Here is a 25,937-nt window from a genome sequence, read left to right as displayed (position 1 = left end):
ATAGAAACTAATCCGTTAGGTACCCGTCGATTTGACACGGATAACCGAACTTTATTTGGCTAGGGACCACAAGATCCCCACCATCGTTCAAACCGTTTCCCACTACTATGCAGAGCAGTAAAGTTTCTGAGGTGACAATGTTGGCATAGAAACAAAAACAAAACACTTAACGAATGATTTCGTTCGCGATGTTAATACAAAGTATGAGTCAGATTTTAAACTTTAAAATTTGAACTGTCGACTGACTGTGTTCAACTGATTATAGTTCTTCAAGTCATCATTTTTTGAACGAAGAGGTCGCTCTAAAGCATGGTTACCACGAAATGTAACGTCATCATGAACAAAAGATAAGGAAAATAGAGGGAGAAACGGTCTATTAAAGGTTCATTCTCAAGCAATCGACTTCGGGGATGAAATCGATTGCGATTATTCATGATTCTTGTTTGAAACTATGAAGAAAAATGTAGCTTAAATTATAAAATAAAGACACGTTAAATTACTTAATAATTAGTTGATTATTTTCGATTGTTAATCGATACATTAACTCTAACCATTGTAAAGTACTACACACATAGAATTATTATAAACAAAAAATGAAAAGTATTATTGCACATTGATAAGAATAGTTATGCATCATTGTGTATATTTACTGTACATTTCATAAATGTATTTGCTCGGTGATTGGATCACTGATAATTTTACGTAGAACAATTTTGGCGATATTGGTCGATCCAGACCAATTAGATTATGGAATCGATCAGAATATTATTCAAACGATTTGCATTGGTTCAAGTTTCGTTGCTTCATCATTTTGTTGCACATGGTTTCATTATATCCATATATATACATCCATATAAGTGACGAGTGTAGCATAATTATATGTAGCTAGAGTTAAAGTTCCTAGTTTATGTATAAGGTACGAAATCTTCATAATCATTCGCAAATAAGTGTTTCTGTGCGTGTATAGCGTGGGTTTGCCCTCGTTAGTCCATTCGTTAGTGCTTAGAACGCATGTGGCGTGTTCATTCGTTGATCTACTTGATTTATTTTCGTTTATACCTTTTTCTATCTGTTTTTTGCTTTGGATTGCACAACTTTCGATGAATTTAAAAGAAAGAATTTCAAGAGTGAGAAAGTAATGTCAAAATATTCGCTGTTTACAGAGAGTACGTCACGGATAGCGTGGAAAGTATCGCTCGTAAATGATGTTTGATCCGTTTCGACTCCGTGTGGTTGGTTTCTATATATCTAACAAAGTTTAATTTGAACAGTCGCACGTATGATTTTTGGATAACGCCGAAGAATCTGTCGCGCATAAAGCAACACGCGAATAAGGTCGTGTTGCAATTCTGTGTTCGTCAATTTGTAAATTTTTCTGTAGACTCTCTGTTGATCGGTTGTTGTTGTCGACACGGTGTACGTTGGATTCGGACGCGTGACGAATTTGTTACGCATATTATTTTACTATTCGTTTATCTTTCTTCAACGAAATATGATCGACCTGAAATCAATGTATTTTCCATGCGTGTCCGAAAGTGTTTTTCGGAGCAAGTGATTTTTATGAAAATCGAACTAGCGAATATTATATTTATTCTCTTGAACAAATTTATTGTGTGTTTTACAAGAAATGCAGCAAATTTAATTGTTTCTATTTGGCAGATTTGTTGTAATACAATTTTTTTTTCTTGGTTATTTGTTTTATGATCATTAAGCTCTTTTTTCTATATACCAAAGATGTAGCTGCGAGTGGTCCAACCTTAACAATACACAACATCTATTTGAACTTTGATGCTGAAATATATTTTATTATATAATATTTGTGCTTTTGAATTCTTTATCATTTATTATTATAGATGACTATTATTGTATGCGTATAGCACATTATATATGCAAAGTGTAGGTCATGCAGATCGTCTGCACAGTAATGTAATGAATAGCTGTGGGAACTCTAATATTAGCACAAAGCTACGTGGATCTAAGTGTTTGGAGATACAGGAAGAAACTGTTGGTAATAATCGAGCTGGAGAGTTAGAGAAGGGAGAAGTGAATGTTTTAAACAGTTACAGTATAAACGATTTTAATGCTCCACGTGGCACATTGGTCATTTGTCATAGAAGCACAAACAATTATTCCTCCGACCATAATTTTTCCAGATTCAAGCCAAGGTAAAATATATTCATGATTAGTTATTTTAATGGATTCTTGGACTTTGTATAATTTATTACAGAATCGGTGGTGCTCCACGAAATGAATTTCGAATGGCTCGTGGTGGGAGTTCCGGAGATCGTGCCAGAGGTGCATTACGGGGTAGAGCTTTTAAAAAGACATCCATTGACCGAGATTCAAATTCAGAAACCAGCTATTACCCTACAACTCGACTCAAATTTCAAGAATCATTGAAGAACCAAGAAAATTCACAAGGAAAATATTACGACGATAAGAGAATAAATGGTCAGAATTGCTACTTTCAAAACTATTTGGAATATAATATTTGTATCATGTTTATACACCTAAGTCATTTAAAAATCTGTTACAGAAGATTCTAGAATTTCTAAGCTCCTGAGGAAATTGTGCAGAGAAGATGATTATGACCATTTTATAGTGCTATGCAAGCAAGCACAGGAAGGAATAATAGCACCTGAAAATCAGAGATATATAAGACGAAATTTAGACATTATCTGCGAAAGCCTATTGGATATATTACATACAGGACCTGGACCAGACGCAAAACAACAAGTCGCAAAATGTCTAGGTCGTATTGGGTATGCAGCTGAACAGGACTTCAAACGGTAAATGAGAAAATTTGATACTCTAAGACTTATATGTCTGTTTTTGCCAGTGAAGTTAAGTTTGGTTTAACCATAACATCGGACGTATATTTGCAGATATATGGATTGGATTTTCAACAAGTATTCATTGGAACGGAAAGACGATATAAAGTGCCTTTTGATCAAATCGTTTGTTGAAGTTTTTAAGATTGACGCAGAGGCACCGAGGCTAAAAGAATTCTCAGTGGTATTTATTTTTTCCTTTTTTTACATATTGCGCATTTATTAAAGACGCGTGGTTACTTGATTCGGGTAGTGAAACATCGTCAAATATCGATGAGTTTAAGCAGATCCTGATACACATTAGGCCACATGATATTTACCGTGTGTTTTTAAAGATTCTAAGTTCACCTTTATTTTTTAAAATAATATACTATACTTTTTTGTTCCTAATAAAGTAGTGGATGTTTGGATGATTTCAACGACTTTTGGTATAAGACTTTGGTATAGTTATTATTTATTGATCTATCACCAATTGAGCACCTCTGATGATGTAAGAATCATTTTTTTACGCCTTTATTTATTGTCAAATTACCTTGTATCGAAGGCTGTTGAAATTGTCTAAACATCCATTATTCTACTAACACCATGTCTTAAAAAAATAAATAGAGATGTCCTTAAAATTTCCAGACATCTTCCATCTACAAAAATATTATTACTAGCATGTTATGACCTTCTCTGCAGTATAAAGCTTTTATAAATAAAGTTTTTCCATATCTCTAAAAATAACTGAGATATTCACAGTGATGAAAGTTATTAGGCCACTCTTTGTATATGATACAATAAAATGTGTACGATAGAAAGAGAGATCACTGTACGATGAATAAAGATGCGTAATTTTTGTTTTATTTTCAGTTAATGATGTCGCAACTGCAATCGACACTGGAGAATGTCGATCGATCGGATTTACTGGTAGCAACTGTAGATGCAATATTGTTAATAATGGAATCTTATCCTGAAACGTTTTCAAACCATTTTCGTGATACAGTTGACATATTAGTCGGCTGGCACATCGATTCAACTCAGCAAAAAGCAATTGCAAGCTATGCTAGCCGTAGTTTACAGAGATTGCGAACCTTTTGGATAGCAGACCTACAATTCACCTTAACGTTATTAGGACAATTTTTAGAGGACATGGAAAGCTACGACGAGGAATTGACATTACCAGAATCTGGCAGAAGTTCACCTGGAGACGAAGTATCACCGACACCTAGAGAATGTATTCTTCGTATCACGTCTCTGATTTCAGTGTTTAACACAGTCACGAAAAGTATATCCGAGCATTTGAATCCGAATCTTACTCCGAACGTGCAATGGTCGTTTCTATCGGATTGTTTGTCAAAAATGTTGAAAACCGTTGTGAAAGCAATCGAATTGGACGATTGTAATGAAACTTGGCTTTCAAATTTCATTATTACACCGGAGAGTGCCGATGAATTGTTGAAACGTATTAGAAATACAAGTATTATTTCGATTAATTCTAGCAAGTCCGAGTTAATCGAGAAAGATGTCGTTAAAATGTTTAAATCGTTGAATCTTGATAAAAACGAGCTAAACAATTTGAAACAAAGCATCGAAAAGGAGACATCGTTAAAAGAAAGGGAACCCTTGTTAAATGTTGTACGATCGTTGGAAATGAAAGGAAAGAAAAAAGCTCTGGATTTAACGGAGGAAAAGGAAGAATTAATAGTAACTGCGAACGAATGCGCCTTTCTCTTGTTGGGGCATCTTCAAAGTCGCATTACAAAAAATCACGAGTTACTCTACAAGTTTATCGATCTTCAGTTGAAAAGGATCAACGTGTTTTGGGACGATACCATCATTTCGATGTTGAATACTATCTCGAAAATAATAAAAGAAGTCTCGGCGAACCTACCGCTGGAATTAGTGCACAAATTGCTTGGGAAGGATTCGGTCTTACTCAAATTGAGATTTCGCGATTCTATTTCTATTCAAAATGCCAGTCTCGGAGTGTATCACAGTCTGCTCAGTTTAAAAAATATTCCGTTACTACAGGAATCGTATCGATATATATTGTCCGATCTGGAGATCGCTTATAAGCTTGTCCTAGTGGATATTGAAAGTTTGGTAGCAGACAATCCGTTAGTCGACGACATAAAATATAAAAAGAACGATGCAGAAGTTGTGGTTATTTTTTTGCTGCGTGCTTTATCCGATATAGGTAAATGTGCGAGCGTTGTTACGTTTTAATATAAAAATGAAATGATAATCGATTCGAAAGAGATTGTAGACTGATCTGACACAGTTTTATGCAATGTTTTGCAGCAAACGCGAGCAACTCGATCATCGGCATGTGGGCATTGAAGCCGAGCATTTTGGAGCTGTTGGCGGTGAAACTGAAGCCATACGAAAGTAGCTTGTCAGTGAGCAGTCCATTCTTGCAATACAGTATCTTGTACTTGTTATACGCTCATTGTTCCAGGTAAAATATTTAAACATAGAAAAGGAAAGAGAACGGGGCGAGATGATGCGCAGTTAGTGTTAAAATAAGCATCGAGTTCTGAGTTTCAAGAGCTCGAAGTTTATACAACCGTAGTTTGACTAATAAGTTTGTAATTTTTGTTGCGTGATCGGCATTACCTGTTACGTCTTTTTTATTTTAGGTATAATCACTTCGTGCCGAGCTCGAGTTTAATAACTGGAACTACCGCTTGTCGTCCGATAGATATGTTCCCGGGTGCGTTGGACGTACCTACTACGTCGCCGACCAGCGGCCATCTTTCCATAATTCTCAATCTAATAGCCAAGAGTTACAACGAATATACACCGGAACAAACGTTATTGCTGCTGTCGACGTGGATGCAAGAAATCTGTGTACAATCTGAAAATTATATCGGTATACTGAGCAAAACAAAAGAATATGAGAATGTTCTGTCGAGTCTTGTTGCCAGCGGAGCTAGCATCGATCGAGACATTTCTGTTGCCGTTTGTGAACTTCTCGAGATGTTGATGAGCGCGAAGAATGTTGCATGGAGGGAGGAAATCTATTCGTGCATAGTGGATTTGGCGACGTTACACTTGACCTCGTGCGACGAAGTCGTACGGGAGAAGTATGGTTCGTTCTTAACGTGCGTGCCTCTGAATATAGTAATACCGAAACTTAACAAGGAATGCTTGCTATCAGAAACAAAGGTAAGATTAAGAGGATCCATTCTCGAAAGGGAGTTTATAATAAAGGCACTTTTTGTTCCATTGTATACCGGTAGTTTCGGTCTACAGTGCTTAGATGACTCTAGCTGTCGGAATCGATTTATTTCTTTATAGAAACATCAATGGATTAAGAATTATTCGACCGAGTCTGTAATTCTTGCTCAGAGACTGCACATGCGGGGGAACAGTAATGGAGAGATGCAAGCTCAACACTTTAAGACTTACATGGCTTTTCTATTGCAAGATCAGCAGCTGGATGCGTTCGGGCTATCAGAGATGTTTACACTTTGCTGGCCAATCGTGTAAGTATGTGATGCTGTTACAGGTGGTAGAAAACTATAGAACAGCGAATAGGAATTTGAGTAACACGTTGTCCGATATATTCGTAGGTCCGACAGTGAAACTACGAGAAGGATGTACCGACTAGGGCTCGCGAATCGATCCTTTTTATATTTTTGGGCCGGTTTCGAGGCGGCACAACATTGCGTGACTAACAAACTTCGTACACCGCTGGGAAAGCCGCAAGAAACATTTACGTCGATCGAAAGCGCTCTGAAATCATTGGCGCGTGAGATATCATACAGTATGGAAATAACAAAAAAAGAGAAACGAAGTTTGGATCATCTGTTGAGCGAACATACCCGCGTACGACTTTTGATCGAATTTCTCGAGCATCTCGAAAGAGCCATACACAACGCGGCGGAAGGTTGCGCGATTGCTCTGTCGCCACTATCAAAACCAGTCAGAACGTTCTTTCGAACTAACAAATCGACATGCAAGGAATGGTTGAATCGCATTCGACTGGCGTTGTGCGTAGTATCGTTGCATTCGGGACTGGCTGGTAGTGGTCTGAGAAACAGCCAAAGATTGTTGGAGGATTTGAGTAACAGCGATAACACGCAGGGTATCGAATTTGAAAGGGCAACTCTTTGTACAGCGCAAGCAATGGTAATGTTGGGAGAGGCCGAGGCGTTACAAGGGCTTTATACTTACACCAAGGAGAAGGAGAGAAAATTCCCGTGGTTGAAGGCCGCAATGGAAGAAGCCGCGTGTCACTACGAATCCGCTGCAGAGGCTTACAAATTGATCATCGAGGAGCAAACACGAGCCACGTTCGATCGATTGTTAAAAGATACGGAGCAAGAAGAAGAGGGGGAAGATGAGAGCGACGGCGGTGTTGGTAGTGGTATCGGTATTGGTATTGGTATCGACAGCGTTAGCGAAAGCGATGATCCTTCTTCGATCGACGGCAAAGGAAAAAATGTTAGGCCAGAAGGGGACAATCAGGTACTTGGTTTTTGCATGCAACGGCTGTCCAAGTGTTACGAGGCGGTCAGCGATTGGTCTCGATTGGAAGCGTGGAAGCTTCAAGAGGCTGAGATGTTTTGTCGTGAAAAAAATTCGATTCTCGAACAACAGACATCGATAGAGAATGGCGATTGTCGACGAGCAAGGTGTTTGAAGATGTTCGAATTTGACGAAACGGTATATCTCGACGATCTGACCGACTGGAATTTGTTGGAAAATGGAGCTGGGAAGACTGGGAATTGGAGCTGTGCAAAAACGTTGGGCGAATGCAGCAACACGCTAACCAACATTGCGCTCAGAATCCGAGCAAACGATTATCAGGATTATTTTGAGGAGGAGATAACACGATGTCGAAGGGTGGCATCTAAAACCATGGAGGAAGGTCTTCGAAACTTACCGTCGGAATATTTGACCGAGTCGATATTGGTACGATATTCGACCGATGGATTGAAGAGCTTGTTGTTATCCGGTCGAGAAGAAAACACGTTCGAATTGTACAAGACTGAGAAGATCGATCGTATGGATTCGAACGTTCTGACACGAATTCTATGGTGGTCGGAATATTTTGGTAGCGCGAGGGAGAAAGACAGCTCCAAAGGACGGCCGAGCAGCGGTAATACTTTGTCGAGCGAGGTGGCCGATTTACGGTTGCATATTGTTCGTACAGCCCGAAAGGAAGGCAACTTCAAGCTGTCGAAACGTGAACTTCTCAATTACCTGCGATCCGAACGGGAGATTTGTCGAATCGAGGAAGTAAAGAGGGGCGAGGAACGATTCGAACGCGTCGATCTAGATTTCGATCGAGTCACCGACGATGTCTTGAAGAACGTGATGCGCGTGAAATGGTCGAAGAATAATATGCGCGCGTTCCGCGAATGTTCAAAATTATTGTACGACATGGGGCGCGTCGATAAAGCGTTGAAAGTTTGCAGCGCGACCGCGCTTGGTATATCGCGAGCCATCATCGACGGAGAACGTTCGACCGATTTACGAGAGAACGGGACAAGACTTCTACTCACTCTCGGTAAATGGATACAACAGGAAGCCGGAAGTACCGAAAACAATCAGTTGGATCAGTTGCTCGAATTCGAAGCTGTGCACAACGACGGCTTGATGAACAAGCTATTCGGACCAACCACAGATTCGATACCTACCTCGGACATGATAATTGGCAGATTGATGCAGCTAGGTGTAAATCAATGTCCGGATTTACCGGTCGCGTGGTCCAGCTTCGCTGGATGGTGCTACAAATGGGGAAGAAAAATCGTGGACAATTCGAATTCCGATCGACTCACCGACTCCGACAGAACTACCATACGGGATCTCTTACCGTTCGACACGGACGAGACCGACATGATCGCGATTTTTTCTATTCTGAGTCAAAGCAAAACGATACCAGAAGACGAGGGCGACATAACGGACACGTCCAATGATGTAAACACGTCCGATATGATAGAGAATCAGCTACGAACCGTTCCGGCATTGAGTCGCGCGAGTTCCGATCGCCTCGGGATGCTCGTTGATATCTGGAAACAGGCGCAGAAACAAATTTATTCGTATTACGAGCTCTCCGCGAACGCGTATTTCAAGTATTTGCAACTAGCTGCGAATAAGGAGACCAATCATTGCGACACTATAACAGCCACGCTCAGATTGTTGCGTCTGGTCGTGAAGCATGCTCTCGAGTTGCAAAATGTTCTCGAGTCTGGACTCTCGTCGACACCTACGGCCCCGTGGAAGGAGATAATACCGCAGTTATTCTCGAGGCTCAGTCATCCCGAGTCTTATGTACGCACACGGGTCTCGGAGCTGTTGTGCAGAGTCGCGGAGAATTCGCCGCACTTGATTACTTTCCCCGCGGTAGTGGGAGCGGTTTCCGGCCAGAGAAAGAATTGCGATAAGATTCTCTATGAGAAGACGGGCACTGGTCGATCCACGCGGAACGATTTAGGTTTTATCGAGGAGGAGGGCGAAGAGGAAGAGGACGCGGTTGTTGAGGTCGAGGAAGAGGAGGAGGAGGAGGATGAGATCGCTGGCGAGAACTCGGCCGCGGTGTATCAGTATCAGGACGAACACGAGAAATTTATGGATTGTTGTTTCTCCCAATTAGCCGACTGCCTCTCGAACCGAGTCCAGGATTCCGTTGAACAAATAAAAATATTGGTCAAAGAATTGCGTCGTATCACGTTACTGTGGGACGAACTATGGTTGGCAACTCTCTGCCAGCATCACACCGAGATCTCCAAGCGATTCGAGCAGCTGGAGATCGAGGTGCAAAAGGTACAGGATAACGTTTGGTTGTGCACCGAAGAAAAAGACAGTTTGATCGCCGAAAAGCATAGGATTATATTGAAGCCGGTAGCGTTCATACTGGAGAATCTTTCGGCTATGACCTCCGTTCCGGCTGAAACTCCGCACGAGAAGAATTTTCAAGAAAAGTTCGGTCCCTCGATCGAAGAAGCGATAAACAAGCTTACCAATCCTAAGAACCCTGCGAAGCCGCAAATCGCGAGTCTGTCGTTGAAGCAGCTGGAAAGCAAGTTAGCCCAACGCGTGCACAGACGTGCTGCTTATTCTCTGTCTATGAACGATATCAGTCCGGTGTTGGCAAACCTGAAAAACACGTGTATCGCAATGCCGGGCGTTGCTGCCAACGATAATAAAGTTGTTACCATCCAATCCGTTGATAATAACGTCCAGATATTGCCGACCAAGACCAAGCCTAAGAAGCTCATTTTTCATGGTTCCGATGGACACGTTTACACGTATCTGTTCAAAGGATTGGAGGACCTTCATTTGGACGAGAGAATTATGCAGTTCTTAAATATATGTAACACTATGATGTCGAAGAAAGGCGATTCAAAACAAGTGTACAGGGCACGACATTATTCGGTTATACCGTTAGGTCCGCGATCCGGTCTTATACAATGGGTCGACGGCGTCACGCCCTTGTTCGTTCTTTATAAGAGATGGCAGCAAAGGGAGAACGCAATGACCAATAAAACCGGCAGCGCGGCTATTTTGCGACCGTCTGAGCTGTTCTACAATAAACTGACGCCGTTGCTGAAAGAACGAGGAATTGGTTTGGAGAATAGGAAAGAATGGCCCATTCAAATTTTGAAGCAAGTCTTGGCCGAGTTAATGGCTGAAACACCGAAGGATTTATTGGCAAAGTTAGTTTTAAAAAGTTGACAAAAACTATTTTATTCCTCGACCTATCCATCTCCATGTACAGTAATGTATCCGTTATAATCATTTTATTTCTTTGTCAATCAGTGTTTGATCTTATTAAAGTTAATCGTGCATTATTGTATACCTGGAACAGTACTAACGAATTTTTCTGTCACTGTCTTCGCAGAGAGATTTGGTGCAACAGCATAAGCGCTGGAAGTTGGTGGCAGGCAACCAAAAATTATTCCTATTCGGTCGCCGTAATGTCGATTATCGGTTACATCATCGGTCTCGGTGATAGACACTTGGACAACGTGCTGGTCGACCTGAATACAGGAGAAGTTGTGCATATCGATTACAACGTTTGCTTCGAAAAAGGAAAAACGTTACGCGTGCCGGAAAAGGTGCCCTTCAGAATGACACCTAACATCAGGACAGCGTTAGGGGTAACTGGTGTCGAGGTAAGATTAATACGTTTGCTTAACATTTCCGTCTGCGTGTATTGAAAATGTGACGTGGTTCCGTTTTCAGGGTATATTCCGTCTAGCCTGCGAACACACGCTTCGAGTGATGCGTCGAGGACGCGAAACCCTGCTTACTTTACTCGAGGCATTCGTATACGACCCGTTGGTGGATTGGCGAGCTGGCGCGGACAACAGCATCGCGAGTTACGGAGCATGCCAGGCCAGAGCGAGGTGCACAGGTATAGGAAGAAAACAGTTGGAACAGGAACTTACGCGGGCAATGTTTGCCGTTCGAACGGCAGAGATGCGTGCCGCATGGTTGGCAAATAGGTTGGTAAACAATAATCAGCTTAAGCAAGTAAAAGCGTTATCTATTTTCTCTTCTAAAGGAACGACTTCAAGTTCCGATCTTGATTACACAGACTGACTGACTGCCAAATTCGTTGACTCATAGGGATGAACTGATGAAAGTGTTTCCGGCTCTGTGTCACCGTTTGAACTGCTGGGTGGATGCGATCGACGCCACTCGTCAGTGTCAGGATTTGCTACAAGACAGGCACCAACAGCTCGCTTTGGTCAAAGAAGCACAGGCAATGGGACGCAATCACCCGCTGTACTCGGTGATAAAGCGTTACAACTCTTTTAAAAGAGCACGCGATGCTCACGAAAAGGCGAAAACTGGATTAAAGGAAAGAATAGAAGATTGTGAAAAACAAATTAATATGCACAATGTAAGCAGATATTCTTTCGTTAGATATTTACTACAATCATTCGACATTACCGCGCAACTTTTATTTACGTGCCAGCGCTTTGCCGCATGTGTACAGTAGTCGCCTCTCTTGAAGTCTCGCGGGACGGCACATTTATTTATCTCGTTCCTTTGCTCTCAGGCAGTCCACATGTGTGTGTAACTGCCGCGACGAATAGCGAGCGAGAGATCAATGCATACGTGGGAATACGTGTATCCCTTCTACTTCTCCCGCATTTCAAGTGAGGCAACTACTGTACACGCGACTGGTGTATTCTTTTTACTTTTATTTATTTATATTCCATTTTCGCTTCATTTATGTAGAGTTCGCAGAAATGTATCTTACTGTCACGGTTTCAGTTGGCACTTTCGGCGGTTAGGGGTCTCCAATTGGGACAGTGGTTAGCAGAATTGGGAACGTCTGCCAATCAAGAGGATCACGTGGTGTTCGATTTGGTCAAGGAATTTTTGCAGAATGCTGGTCAAAGTCAAATGATTCTCCAATGCGAGCAATCGGAAAACGAGTTGACACAATTAGCTACTCAACAGTCGATTTTGATACGAAGTTGTTTGGATCTTCTAAGTCAGTATTCGGCAATTTGCAGACTATATCCATTAAGCATTATGTCGCAACATCGTACGGTTCTTTACCACGGTTGGGCCAATGAGCTCTTGAATTCGGGAAGCGTCGAGGCTTGTCGCGAGGTCATGGCACAGTTCGAAAATACTTTCGATCCGCTAAAGAGCTCGAATAGTCAGCAAGTGCAACAAATAATAACGTTCTCCTATCAGATGCAAGGTATTCTGAACGAGGCAAACGAGAGACTGAAGAAAGCATACGAAAGAATGGTGTCGGAGGGCTTGCCCGAGTCGATTGGTCGAATAGAAAAAGCGTACACAGAGTCGAGAGTGCAGATACAGAGTTTCTTGAGGCGAGAAAAGGGGGCAGAAAGGGCGCTCGAATGTGTTAACATAACTGCTCTGTGTGCTCTAAATAAAAGATATTTGATGATGGAAGGTGCTGCAAAGTGTGCGGGTGACTGTTTGGTTGATCTTACATCTAGGGAAGGGGATTGGTTTTTAGATGAAATGCGTCTTATGTCGTCGTTGATCGCTGAGTTGATCAGCTTGATACCCGAGTGTCACAAAGCGAATAACGACCCCAAGATATCTATCGTCCTCAAGTGCTTGAGGGGATCCGATTGCATCTACAAGGGGCTGCAAGAGCTTAATTACAATTTCCACACCATTATTCTGCCGGAGGCGATGAAAACGATCATAACGGAAGAGCCAACTGTGATCAGGATGATCGGCGAACTGACCGAGATCATTGTGTCACCCGGTGTACCGCTCGGTGAAATTTTGGGACAGTTGGAGATGCATTTGAGATTCACTGTTATGGAAATGGAAAGTCCTCACGCAATGATACAAAGCGTAGTAAACAACATGAGATTGCGATTCGAAGCGTTGCTATCCCGACCGGCTGAGATTCAGGAACCGAATCAAGACGAGACTTTGACCCCCGGTCAAATGTTGTTGATGGGCTTTAACGGATTATTCGAGAAACTCCAAATGGAGGGCAACGCGTTGATAGCTACTCTGAGTACGCTCGATATTCCAGGTGCGTGGAGAAAAATCGACCAAATTCGGGAAGCAAAGGAAATGTCCGCACCCATATTCAACAAGGCAGCCTGCCAGGTTCTAGAGGACATATTTCTGGTCAAACGATTGCACACTATACAAGAGTTTTTTATGATGTGCAGAGATATCGCAACCGCATTCAAGGGTGGTTTAGCTAATGTTTACGACGATGAAAGGCTTAATAAACCGATAAGAATCTTTACAGCGGATTACGTGTCAAGGCAACTGCTTGGAGTTACGTCTCAAACACTTGCCATCGCGCTTTGCCTCTTACTGCAAAGAATGGGATTGAGCGTTACCACCGAGATCGAACAGAGGGACATCGGGGCTGAGAGTAAAGTCTCGTTGGAGGAACTGTGTAGAAAGGTTGTTGATTTATGCCTGAAAAGGGGATCGTTCTCGGGATCCGTGCTCGCACAAGCCAGCGCGCTTAGTAGCACCCTTGAGAGCACTTGGCGAAGAAAACAAAGCAGCAGATTAGCTCAGCAAAACGTTGAGGCGGCGAGAGCAAGCATGCAGAGACTTCAGCTACAGCTAACTGCTCATCACTGGTTGCACGAAGACAGTTTGCTCTTGAGATCGAACCTCAATCTACTAAATCCTTTGAGTAAGTATATCTTTTGATCGTTTTTAACTTGTATTTCGCTGTTTCTTTACATTTTCTCGTTCGCCTCTTCTTCGAAGACTTAATACCGGCATGATTTTTCTTCTCGACTAATTTCTTGTTTGTTTTTGTTGCTTTTAGATCGTTCAGCGTTCATGTTAGAATTACGAAAAACAGCCGCGGCGCTCTCGAGTTTACAGTCTCGCGTATGCGAAACACGGGAGCAACAACAAAATCTTGTCTCTAGTGCAGTGCAACGTTTGAAGTGGGCCGCGGGGGCGAATCCGGCCCTCGGGGAAGTGATGTCCGCGTTTGACAACGCCGTGCTTTCTTCTTGCGAGAAGTTGACCCGGCAGCAAAATCTTGCATCCAGTGTCGTTAATACGTGCAATTCTATATTGCACTACGAGGCTTTAAGAACCAGAACGTCGGAGAGCGTGACGCATGATGCGAATTTCGCCAAGTTGGTCAAGCATTGGGAAGAAAGCTGTATTTTAACAATGAATCTAACCATTACCGTTACCGCGATCGAGGAGAGCCTGGTCGAATTGCTGCAAGTGGATTGCAACGTTGACATAAACTGGTTGAAGCACGCGGAAAGATTTATTTCCGAGGCGATACTAGACGTTCAGAAGGAACTCCAAGAGAAGCAAGAATGTTTGCTAGCTGCTCAGGAACACTTGAGGGAGCAGGTCAGAAATTTACAACTCGTCTTGTCCGAACATCATATATTGATGTGGGACGTACGGATTTTATTGCGAACAATGACCAAGCAAGAAAATATCGACGGCTTGCAAGAATTTCTCTCGTCGTATCGGTCTTTTACCGAAAGCGTGTCATCGATCGTCAAGGAACTTGAATCAGACAGCCTCGACGCAGCTAGAGGTAGAACGATCAAAGAAGAATTGGAGAATATGGCGGTCACGGTGCCGAGTTTGTACAGCGAGTTGCTAGAGTTTGCGAACGAGAGGAGGACGAATTCAGCAAAGATGCTAGAGAAGCAGAAAGAAACCGAGAAAGCGAATGAAAAGGGGCGAGAAAGAGAGAACGAGATTGGGGCCGAGGCTGTAACCGAGAACGAGACCGAGACTGAAACTTCGGCCGTCGTTATGACAAAAAAGAAAGGAAAGTTGACCAGGCAAGAGGGCGTGTGTTACAGCCCGAAAAAGGGAGTTCCGTTGGCCAGAGATCCGACTACGGGCAAAGGTAAAGTTTACTTATTATTGGTCGTACGATTTTTTAGAAGCGTCCATTCGTTACCATCGCTTATCTTTCTTTTTTTATTCTCGTATATACAGCTGTTCAAGAGCGGAATGCTTACGCGTTGAACGTATGGCGTCGCGTACGAATGAAACTGGAAGGACGTGATCCACAACCGACACGCAAATACACCACGGCCGAACAGGTGGAGTACGTGATACGCGAGGCTCAGAGCACCGACAATTTAGCCCTTTTGTACGAGGGTTGGACACCGTGGGTCTGAACGAAAGGAGGTTGACGCGATCGCGTCGATGGTTCAATGCTCGTTACACACGGTACTAGAGTTCGTACCGTCCTTCGCTCTACGCTCGATGGAGCCAGCTCTCTGTTCGACCAGGTGTGAAGTAACTTCGTCGTCACCTGGAAGAGAAAGTCTATGCCCGCAAGGATGCCGTGCAAGTTCGGCAACGCGTGCCTAAATACAAGGAAAAATCCTGCGCGATCAGCGACTCACGATCGAACTTCGATTCTGGCACTGATTCTATGATTATCTCAATAATCTCTCGTCTACGCCGCGTACTGTGCAATTCCATAGAGGTCCATTCCTTTTTTGCTAGTTTCCACTGGTCAACGTACTCTCGTCATATTTTCTTTCGTAAGGCGATTGATTAAAACAACTACCAAACGATAATTATTTATTAAAAGTGGACTGACGTGCAATACAAATAAAAGCACATTTGAGGAAAGAGTCAACGGCACTTATCATCGCAATATTGAACGACAGTCATTTGTTATTGAATCCGCTATTTGTTGACGTGTTGGGAATGGCTTTAATGTTTAAATGTCGACGATAGATTTGGGAAAAGCATAGAATCTGTCGCATCTTTGGAATAACGAGACGACTGAAAGTTCAGTCGACGATGCGGAGAAACTCGATGACGATTAACGCGTCGACGGTGACGACACTCGAGACTCTTAACGAGAACATCTATGACGCGTTGTCTGCCACGAACGTTATTCGTTCGAAGAAACGGTCCTTCTCCGAGTTTAAATTTATTTTATTTCGCGATTCACTCATAAAATTTCCCTAGTATCTTAGCAAACGTACGTATCGGTCGGTCGGGGTCGAGTCTTACGACTGTAAACCAATTTTTGGAGAACGTGTGTATCATCACTGTTAACGAGTGATTAGATTTAGAGTTTGAGTTCACAGCGGGACCAACAACGACGTCACTATCGAGTCTTGTATAAAATAAACGAGGTTCATTGTTGAGACGCCGGAAATGAAAAGCCAAGCATTATTACAATTCAATGTATTATCAATATTGGTGCTTTTATTTAATCTGATTATATATATCTAAATTTTTCATCGATAATGTAGACGCATTATATTCGTCCTCGTTTGATTCTTATTATTCTAATAGTAATAATTTCAATGCCTGGCTAGTTTTCCGCTCGAATACAACAGTTTTTACATTTTATGCAAAGTTTACACTTATTATTCGGTAAAATCTGCAATTTCAATGTTTCTCGCACAGGATGAACAGTCGCCTGTTTCAAGTTTTTTCCCACCGTTTTCTGTAATAACATCATTTGATTAACAATCATTGTACCATCGCGCCTCTGTAACAACGGTCGTAATAGTCGATCGCCGATCTACGATAGTTTGAAATAGAGAGAACGCAAAGTAGAAAACGTGAATGTCGCTGCAGATATTCAAGAGAAAGAAACATGTTTCTTTTTGCGTAATAGGTAAAAAAAAAAATACATCAATTCGAAAGAGCACTCGAACGTCTCGCGTTTTTCTCTTTTTCGTTTTTTTTTTATTTCCGTTTGTTACGAGGGAAAGGACCAGAGAGAAGGTCGCACTTTGTAACCAATAAAGTTTACGGTATATATAAAAATAATGAGAATGATCTATTCCCTTCGGTTGAATTACTCTTTCCAGAAACATTCTTACCTACGGTTCATTTACCTTGGATCTCTTATTTTCGATATGGTAACCCATCGGTATTCATCATTCTGTATCTCCTTTTCCCCCCTTCATGTGATTTTCTTCGGCACCTTTTCGATCAATACGTTTTGGCTACTTTATTTCCGCACCATTCCATTTCAATCTTTTTACATATCCATTCTTCTTCTCCGATACGTATTATTCTTATTGAATATGAGTCTTTGTCTGCCTGCATGCTTTGCTTGCTCGCTTACTTGCCTATGTATGTGTACGCCCGTGTGTGCAGACTTATGTGTCAATAAGTTCTCAACTCCCAATTTAAAATTACGACCTTAAATTTTGAATCTTTCGATATCTCGTTTGTAGCTACAAAAGAGATACCATTCTCAGTAAACGAACGTAATTTTTTAATAAATTACATTGTAATTCAATTGTATATTACAATATGAGAAACTTTAAAAGATATATTATACTTCATATCACATTGTTTGCCTTCTTACTCTACTTTTACACGATGTATATACATGTATGCGCGCATATACGTACACAACGGAGATTGATTTGAATAGTTACTCGTCTGGTAGTCGTCCATCGATTGACGACAGCGATAACTGCGGAGTGAACGGAACTTCAAACTGCAGCTTTTGCAATTTTACACAAACATTAAATAAGTGGAATATAAAATTGACAGAGTTTGAATTCTCTAACTCAACGTGACCAGCTCGAATCTCCCAAAAGTATAGACCGTAAAACATAAAATTAATTTAACTAGATTGCAACTTTCACGATACTTCCTTAAAGTAATTTTATACAGATTAATAATTGGTATCAATAGTTTACTACCATTCCCTATCGTTTTCAATCAACCTCGACGATTTCGTTGTAATAGCAACATTATTTAAGAACGTGTCGTCGTATCTATGAAACTTAAATGAATCAATGAGGATGTTTTAATCGCGAACAATTTCAAGTATCTCGTTTTAGAAGTTGATCAATTTGCGTTTTGTACATTTCTTTAATATCTGCAAGGTCTAAACGCAATTCTTGATTTTCCTCCATTTTCTCTCCGTACATTTGTAACAACGCGTCGTATCGTGTTTGTATTTCCTGCAAACTTTCGTTCAAAACCATAATATTCGAAACTTTGCTATTCAATTCTTCGATCTTTAAGGTTAACGTGGATAGTTCAGTGTTAAGTGCATCCCGTTCTGTATTACGACGCGATAATTCCCACTGAAGTTGCTGTATTTCACCTATAAAAACAAATCCATTCCGTTAATTTCGTCGAGTACCAAATCGTTCGAATATACTGACGATAACGCTGTCTAACACGAATTTTGTTTTGCTCTTTTTGCAAAAATTCGCGTTTCTCAAAAACTAAGGGTGGTAGTACAATTTTGTTCCCGGATATGTGTTTGAGACGAGGAACTGTAACTGGGAATCCCGAAATGGATATTGCAGAACAATAACAGATATTAATTTGTTGAACAGTGCGATCGATAAAATTTAGCAACGTATCGCCAACAAATATTTGAAAACATACCATCTTTTTGTTTCAATTGTGATTGCAAATTCTCAAATATGGAAGTGCTACTCGATCCTGCCCTGATACCGTCGTACACCGGGTACCTTTCCGAATTGTCTTCAGAATGGTATAACTGAAATTACAATAGTTCAATTCATAATTTTCTAGACTCTAGCATACACTATATGCTATGAAAATTAAATAGTGTTGTGTGAATATGTTACCGGCCAAATACTGTTTATCGCATCTACTGAGTCTTCCTCTATATCAGTGGTAGAACTGAGTCGCTCGTTGCTTCCAACATTTCGTCGTTGCTCTGACATAGCGTGATTTTTCTTCTTTTCTGCGTCCGTAGCTGCTTGCTCAACAGCCAGTTTATTTTCTAACGCCACAATTTCTTTGTTCAGCTCCGTTATTTGCGAAGAATGCGACTGCGTAAGTGTTTCTATAGTTTGCCGATGTCTGAAAAAAAACCACATCAATACTCCTCGTACGTTTCCTTGATTTGAATTGAACTAAACGCTCCAAAAAGCGAAATTTTCTTACCGGACATTCTGTTCGATTAGCTTCTCCTTTTTTATCATTAATTCGTTGTACGACTCTTGCAGTCGCGTTCTTTCGGTCTCTTTAGCAGTGAGTTTCGATTCTAACTGAGATATTTTCGACTTTAAGTTAACATTTTCCTCTTTTAAGTAACGTTCCATTTCAATTAAATTTTCCACTTTGGTCTGCAATTCGATATTTTTCTCCGATAACGCCTTTTCTTGCTTCATGAAGCTGTTGGACTTGTGCGTCAAATTCGCTTGAAGCTGTTCTAATTGTCTAAGTAATGGTTTCGTGGCCATCGATACCGATTCCGAAAGTTCTTCGCTTCTAGCTTCGGCGGCTTCTAAGCGTTTCAGCAGCTCGCTGTTCTCGTGCTTAAGAAACTCTTCTTTTCTAAACATACGACAAGACAAAGGACGAGCTAGTAGCATAAGAAATTATTTTATCAGAGGACTATTATGAATACCATTTCGTCTGTGAGATATTTACTTGACACGCATTTCCTCCGATTCCCGTAATTTAACTTTCAGTTCTTCTACTTGCGCAAGAAGCTGACACGATTCCCGGGCGCTGTTTGTCGCCTCTTTTAATTCCGTTTCCGTTGCTGCCAGAAGTTTCTTAGTTTCGGTCAAATCTCTAAAATATATTAATTCGTTGATTAACGTATAACTCCGAGTGACTACAAAGGTGAAAGAAATGGGAACAATTTAACAAAAATTTTGTCTTGTTTTTGTGAAAATAAATTACAAACAATACTCTCGAGAAAAAAATTGATTAAATCATTTTATTTACATTTTCGCAGCATCCAAACTTTTCTTGTAGGCATCCATCCTGTGGAGAGTGTTATCTAATTTTTCTTGTAATGTTAAAATTTCTTTTTCTTGTTTTTTCGTTTTTGCCGTTAATGTATGGACAGCCTCTATTTGGGATCGTTCGACTTCTTCTTTCGCGTGCAACGATCTCTTCAAACGTTCCAATTCTGATGTCTGTTCTTCCATTTGTTCCCTGTAAACGTTCCACGTTTAAATATTGTTACCACAGATAATCTCATCCTTGAAAGATGAAATTAAATACGCGCTCCTATTTGTTGGTTTGCTTTTATAAAAAAAAATATGACTTACGTACTTTTGACTCTTTATTAAAGCATCGTTTTCTTTTTCCTTGACTCGTAACTTTTTAATAATATTACTATGCTGAAGCTGTTGCTTGCTCAACTTTTCACCTTCTTCCCTAAGCTCCTTAATGATTTCGTCTTTCTCGGCGCTCAAACTAAACATCTCTTGGGAGGATAAACGCGTAGCTGCTTCCAATTTTAACTGTTCCAAGTTCTTCCTCAACAAATCTCGTTCCCGTATCGCTTGCTGAAACTTTTTTTCTAACGCGGACAATCGTTGTGTATATTCGTCAGCAATTTGATTCAAATGCTGACTTTGCTCCGCGTTCTTTTCAAAATTGTCGAGCTGCCTATGTAAAATACAGAAATAAATCAACAAAACGAAAGACAAATGAATCGAACCATGTGTCGCGTATATCGGAACATACTTTTTTAGATTGATATTTTGCTCGTGTAATTCCATGTTCATTCTGCTCATGTCTAGAAGCTTCGATTCTCTAGCTTCTAATATTTCTGTCATTTCCTGTACACGCTTTAACAATGTCTCTATCTCGATGTTCCCTTCGTCGGATCCCACGCTAATTTCGCTCAATCCTCTTGAATGTTCTCTAGCTTTTAAAGTTTTCGTCAAAAGATCACTATTTTTTACCGATTGTACCTTTACCAGACTTTGTCGTGAGTGCGTCGAGCTCGAATCGCCATTTGGACTTTTTTCCATAAAATAAATTGTTATTTATCATCAAGTTTGAAAACCGTATCAGACAGTCGTAAAAAATACATACACAACATGCACACGTGCACGCAAACAAAAGTATAATACGTTGCAAAGCTACACCTAATTATTGTTTTATAATCATACCTATACCTGGATATAATTTCAATGTCGCTGGAAGTTGTAGTTTCTAATTCGTCTCCACTGGTGTGACCACTCGTTTGATCTGAACCAATTTTAACCAGATCGGATCGACTATAACAAACAAGATGAAACTTATGCCGTTCGGATGAGTATGCAGGAGACTATGTAATTATCTGATGCTTTAATAGAACATGTACGTCTATCAAATACCTTTCCGAGGAAATGGGGGAATTCTCTCGAGGCATATCCGCGGCCTGTCCTTCGATCTCGATGATCTCACCCTTTTCGATCATCGCATCCGCTAACATTGTCTTCACGTACGAACTAGTCGTCAAAGGTGTCTCTGAAATTTGTTCTTCTAATTTATGCATTAGCGATAGATTATCTTCTGAATTAGTTTCGTTTGAGGTTCCTTCGCAACTCGAGTCTATTGGCATTAAATGCTGATCCACAGTTTCTAACGTGTCCGACTTTAATGGATGCGGTACGATAATTTTGTCGGCAGAGTACTGTTTCGTTTTCGGTTCCACTGGTTCTATAGCAACGTTCAAAAGCCGATCGAGACTTTTTCGATCAGTTTCGGATCTTTTACCCGTTCCGTCGAGATATTCCATCAATTTACGAATAGGCTGCGTGGTGATTGCTTCGATCGGCAGATGTAAATTATGTTTCTCTTTTAGGGAGTCCAAGCTTAGATTTAAACCAACTTCCGTGTAACTTTTTATCAAAGCTTGTTTATCATCCGGACAAGAAACGCTGATGGGAATATCGATTTTACTTTTAGCTTGCTCTTTCTGCTGAAACGTTTCCAATATCGTGGTGAGCGTACTCTCCGAGGCAGAGGTGTAAGAATCTTCGGCCAAACTCGCTTCGTCTGGTTCATCCGGGTATGGTATCACTTCCACGCTATCTGACGTGAGAGATTTCACGTTATGCACACCGGACGATGGCAAGTTTTTGCTTAAATACGGAACCGATCCTCCAGGATAGGTCCCCGTAGACGATGAACTATCTACGCTGCTCATAAACGAATCGGTGTGTGGCGTTTTTGCTTCTTCCATCGGTGATTCGTACGGGGAAATATCGGAAGATGACGGATACAATTGATTTTCTTCTTTACTTCCGCTCTGCGCCGCGCTGTTGTCTTCCCAACAGGGCGTCACTGAATCGCCTCTATCCAAGGCGGAAGATGAATCGCTGCGCCTTGGATTTATTGGGGATAAATAGGGGCTGCTATCGCTTTTCCAATCCCCTAAAATTTCTACAGAACTTGGAGATGTAACTGGACTGTCTGGTAATATCTCCACCGATTCGGAATTCACTTTAGCGCCCATAGCAGAAGGACTTGCCGAATTACTGATGGAATTGCTGTCCGATTCTGGTGTGGTAGTGCAATCGGTATTGGATCGAGAACCAAGAATCTCGACGCTTTCCAAACTCTTCTTATCATTTTCTGAAGACACGTACGACATTCTGTTCAACGCATGGTCATCGATACACAAGCTGTGTTCGCAGGCTTCAGTTTTGTCGCATTCTGACTCACCACTTTGATCGTTTATAACAATAGCATCATTTTTATTTAAGGAGTGCTCGCTCCAGTCGTATTTCTCTACATTGATATTCAAACAATCTTTCATTTTGTCGTCCTCGTCGGAAGTTGTATTGTCTGAAGTAATTATCTCCAGCGGATCGGATTGCTTCAAAGGGTCAGAAGTAGATGCATCGGTAATATCTTGAGAAGCATCATTGTGGGCTTTGTCAACTGTGTCCTCCTTGCAATCTTTGCTTGTATGTTTGGAATCCTCCCAAGGGCTTGAAATTTTACCTCTGTAATCTTCTGAGAAAGATGATGAATATGTAAGCCTAGATTTTTGCCCATTTCCGTCGGATGTACTCTGTAAAGATTTGGAATGAGTAATACGGTTCTGACTACTTTCATCTTCATTTAATTTTGAAGTTTCAAAGAAGGATCCACTGAAACTGCCCCATATGCTACTCGATGTTTCTTGTTTAGAATCCTTGCTTTTCTCATCGATCTGTGCTATTTGATCAACATTTTCATCGTTTTTCAATCCCCAGGTTGCGAAAAAGTCTGATGTATCCTCTGTAAGGTGCTCCACAGATTTTTGATCTTCATCTTTGATATCCAATGCTTTGTCGATAGTTTTTTGGGCTTCTTTCAAAGCAGACTTGGCCAAGTTGGCAAACCCAGTGGCATCAAACCAGCTCATTCTTTATTGTATCTAAAATTAAAACGAGAATAGGCAAAAGCATACGATAGTGGCGCTAAAATTAAGAATAAAATACTTCTGTTGAATGTTGATAATGATTATACTGCATATGAGCAATCCAAGGAACGAAACTAACTTACTTTGCATATTAACGCACTGAAGCTAAATAAAAAATTGTTCTTCCGAAAATGCAAAGTGCACGATAAAGGTTAGGGTATTCGTGATAATGCTTACACTTTATAACACTATATTATTTTGCACAATCTATGAAGAATCGTAAATTCACATAGTTGATTGAGAATGAATTACACAAATAGTGAAAAAGGTATTGTAATCGAGACGAAACACAAAGGAAGGCTATTGGTCGCATTTTCTTCTCTTAAAACCACAATGAGAAAACTAAAAGTATAGGCCGTTTGAAATTGATTAACTGTCGTTTACTATACATCGATATTCATTGTATTCTAATTATCAAAATAAATAGAATTTTTTAACGTTATGCAAACAATATTTGCAAGTCCAAAACACGTTTAATTGACCAAAACGAAGATGATGGCAGTAGCGACACGTCAAAACGCAACAGCGTATATACAGTATGTGCATACGCAGTGTGCACTAAAGTACACATACCTATGCGTGTCTATACCTATGCCATATATGCGTGTCATACTCTACATTTGAGAAATTTCTTTTAACAACGCTGTGACAGATGCTGTGTAAGCAACAAACAAGTTTGATACCGTTACAAGCAGTTCCTTTTAGAAATATGAATAACATTTGTATGCTTCATAATTGTCAACGAGCGAACGATGCAACGAACTATTATGTAAACGTTACCTTTGCATCATGAGTTACAGCAATTATGTACATGAATCGACCGATAACACATAATAAATCGGTTTAGGAAACAGAGGCGATGCAACTGACGTTGTTTAACGACAACGAAATATGACATCTTACTTTACCATTTCAATGTTTCGCGATTCTTTTACAACAAACGAACGAACGAATTAAATAGGCGATGACACTAGAATTGACCGAATCTAACCAATTTTTCACCTACATCGTTGATGTACATATCTCAACGCGTCAACAGAATGTTTATTTTAAGCCATATTGCTTGCATTTTCATATGCGTATACGCACGTAACGATCGTCAAATAATATTTTCGTTTAACAACACACATCCACATATGGTATCATCAAATTTTCTTCTTTGGCATACTATCGTAAACAGTAAGTCATGATTAAGTACGTGTAATACTTCATAATGTTATGGTTTTTCGATTTTGTGGTCGTGTCTAAGAAAATCACTGTTAGCAAGGTTGTTACCAACAGCTCCAGTGGCGCAATTGGTTAGCGCACGGTACTTATAAGACAGTGACTAGTGAGCAATGCCGGGGTTGTGAGTTCGAGCCTCACCTGGAGCAGTTTTTTTTTCTTTCAAAATTTCTACTTCTTAACTACTAGAACTACCAATGTTTGACGTACAATTATACACAAAGGTATTCGAACACTTGCATTTGTAATATTCAATTAATAAAATATACAGGTTGTTCGGCCACCACTGGGAAAAATTTTAATGGGGGATTCTAGAGGCCAAAATAAGACGAAAATCGAGAATACCAATTTGTTAATGGAGGCTTCGTTAAAAAGTTATTAACATTTAAAGTTCCGCCCGTACTGAATTGTTTTCTCGAAAATGCGCAGGATTTTGGGTGTATGTCTATTCACCAAAAATGATTGTAATTGATCCCTGCAACCAAAAATAATTTTTTCAGAACGATTTGAAATTTTTTAATTTTGCCGAAAAATTTCAGCATCTACTCGAATTTTTTTCTAGAAGGTGGGAAGGATTTCGGGCTTATGTCTATTCACCAAAAATGATTGTAAATGACCCTCGCAAATGAAAATAATTTTTCTAGAGCAATTTGAAATTTTTTGTTTTCGCCGCAAAATTTAGGCACCTACTATTTCTTAAAAATTCGTTTTTTATTTTTAATAAATTTGGTTGGCGCTGTACGGACGTGTTGTCTAATACCTTTTCATAGGTATCCAAGAGCTCTATCTCCAAATTAAATTTCAATGAGATACATTCACTATTGTAGAAGTTATGGCCGTTTGAAAATTGGACCAATTTTATGGGGTTTTTTTCTCACTTTACGGTGTGAAGGAATAACGTTTCGAATATTTTTAGAATCTCTACATATTCCTCACTAAAATACGCGTTGTTTGCCCTTTGAAACATTAAAATCCTCCAAACCGTTCAGAAGGTATGACATTTTAAAGATTCGCATGAAATTTCGGAGGTGCATTTCTGGTCTCACATTAAATTTTCGATCGGGAATTTTTTTCTCGAAAGTTCGTAGGATTTCGAGGGTATGTGTATTCACCGAAAATGATTGTAATCGACTCCCGCAACCGAAAATAATTTTTCCAGAATGATTTGAAATTTTTTAATTTAATTGTTAATAACTTTTTAACGAAGCCTCAGTCAAGAAATTGGTATTCTTGATTTTCGTCTTATTTTAGCCTCTAGAATCTCTCATTAAAATTTTTCCCAGGGGTGGCCGAAC

The 25,937-nt window shown here is 40.4% G+C and overlaps 2 protein-coding genes and 1 non-coding gene across 8 annotated transcripts; 2 read left to right on the top strand and 1 right to left on the bottom strand.

Moving 5' to 3' along the window:
* The first annotated feature begins 846 nt into the window (after window positions 1-846).
* Window positions 847-17,140, top strand: LOC122400910 (serine/threonine-protein kinase SMG1). 6 transcript variants are annotated; one of them, XM_043402649.1, is made up of 16 exons: window positions 847-916; window positions 1,854-2,165; window positions 2,228-2,451; window positions 2,537-2,789; window positions 2,886-3,015; window positions 3,684-5,010; window positions 5,115-5,271; window positions 5,453-5,981; window positions 6,114-6,301; window positions 6,389-10,480; window positions 10,666-10,939; window positions 11,010-11,272; window positions 11,397-11,673; window positions 12,051-13,938; window positions 14,077-15,141; window positions 15,234-17,140. In XM_043402649.1, exons 2-16 carry the CDS (start codon window positions 1,888-1,890, stop codon window positions 15,416-15,418), a joined length of 11,130 nt encoding a protein of 3,709 aa, XP_043258584.1. In that variant the 5' UTR covers window positions 847-916; window positions 1,854-1,887; the 3' UTR covers window positions 15,419-17,140. The 6 variants fall into 6 exon arrangements, with proteins under 6 accessions (XP_043258584.1, XP_043258585.1, XP_043258587.1 ...); XM_043402650.1 differs by lacking the exon at window positions 847-916 and adding an exon at window positions 973-1,135; XM_043402652.1 differs by lacking the exon at window positions 847-916 and adding an exon at window positions 973-1,232 and having other exon boundaries at window positions 1,901-2,165.
* Window positions 17,141-17,276: 136 nt separating this feature from the next.
* LOC122400911 (TATA element modulatory factor) lies at window positions 17,277-23,926 on the bottom strand. The gene is made up of 11 exons (XM_043402653.1): window positions 23,502-23,926; window positions 21,341-23,373; window positions 21,134-21,241; window positions 20,703-20,981; window positions 20,286-20,624; window positions 19,953-20,165; window positions 19,650-19,796; window positions 19,161-19,553; window positions 18,839-19,076; window positions 18,633-18,747; window positions 17,277-18,342 (listed from the first exon to the last, which is right to left on the bottom strand). Exons 2-11 carry the CDS (start codon window positions 23,359-23,361, stop codon window positions 18,056-18,058), a joined length of 4,140 nt encoding a protein of 1,379 aa, XP_043258588.1. The 5' UTR covers window positions 23,362-23,373; window positions 23,502-23,926; the 3' UTR covers window positions 17,277-18,055.
* Window positions 23,927-24,698: 772 nt separating this feature from the next.
* Trnai-uau lies at window positions 24,699-24,791 on the top strand. The gene is given in 2 exon segments: window positions 24,699-24,736; window positions 24,756-24,791. It is a non-coding gene; the product is annotated as a tRNA-Ile (tRNA).
* Window positions 24,792-25,937: the final 1,146 nt, after the last annotated feature.

The sequence above is a fragment of the Colletes gigas genome, unplaced genomic scaffold (assembly GCF_013123115.1).
Source record: "Colletes gigas isolate AHSC1104 unplaced genomic scaffold, ASM1312311v1 Colletes_gigas_Sc00020, whole genome shotgun sequence".
NCBI classification, from domain to species: domain Eukaryota; kingdom Metazoa; phylum Arthropoda; class Insecta; order Hymenoptera; family Colletidae; genus Colletes; species Colletes gigas.
The sequence above is the reverse complement of the archived record's forward strand: the minus strand, read 5'-3'. Positions and strand labels throughout refer to the sequence as shown.

Bases quoted from the DNA above. Each gene is read 5' to 3' on its own strand.
- LOC122400910 (XM_043402649.1), top strand. From the start codon at position 1,888: ATGCAAAGTGTAGGTCATGCAGATCGTCTGCACAGTAATGTAATGAAT. The intron at 2,790-2,885 runs GTAAATGAGAAA...GTATATTTGCAG, and splicing joins GCTGAACAGGACTTCAAACG to ATATATGGATTGGATTTTCA. The intron at 5,011-5,114 runs GTAAATGTGCGA...AATGTTTTGCAG, and splicing joins GCGTGCTTTATCCGATATAG to CAAACGCGAGCAACTCGATC.
- LOC122400911 (XM_043402653.1), bottom strand. From the start codon at position 23,361: ATGAGCTGGTTTGATGCCACTGGGTTTGCCAACTTGGCCAAGTCTGCT. The intron at 20,166-20,285 runs GTACGTAAGTCA...GAACGTTTACAG, and splicing joins GCTTTAATAAAGAGTCAAAA to GGAACAAATGGAAGAACAGA. The intron at 19,077-19,160 runs GTAAGAAAATTT...GTTTTTTTTCAG, and splicing joins CTAATCGAACAGAATGTCCG to ACATCGGCAAACTATAGAAA.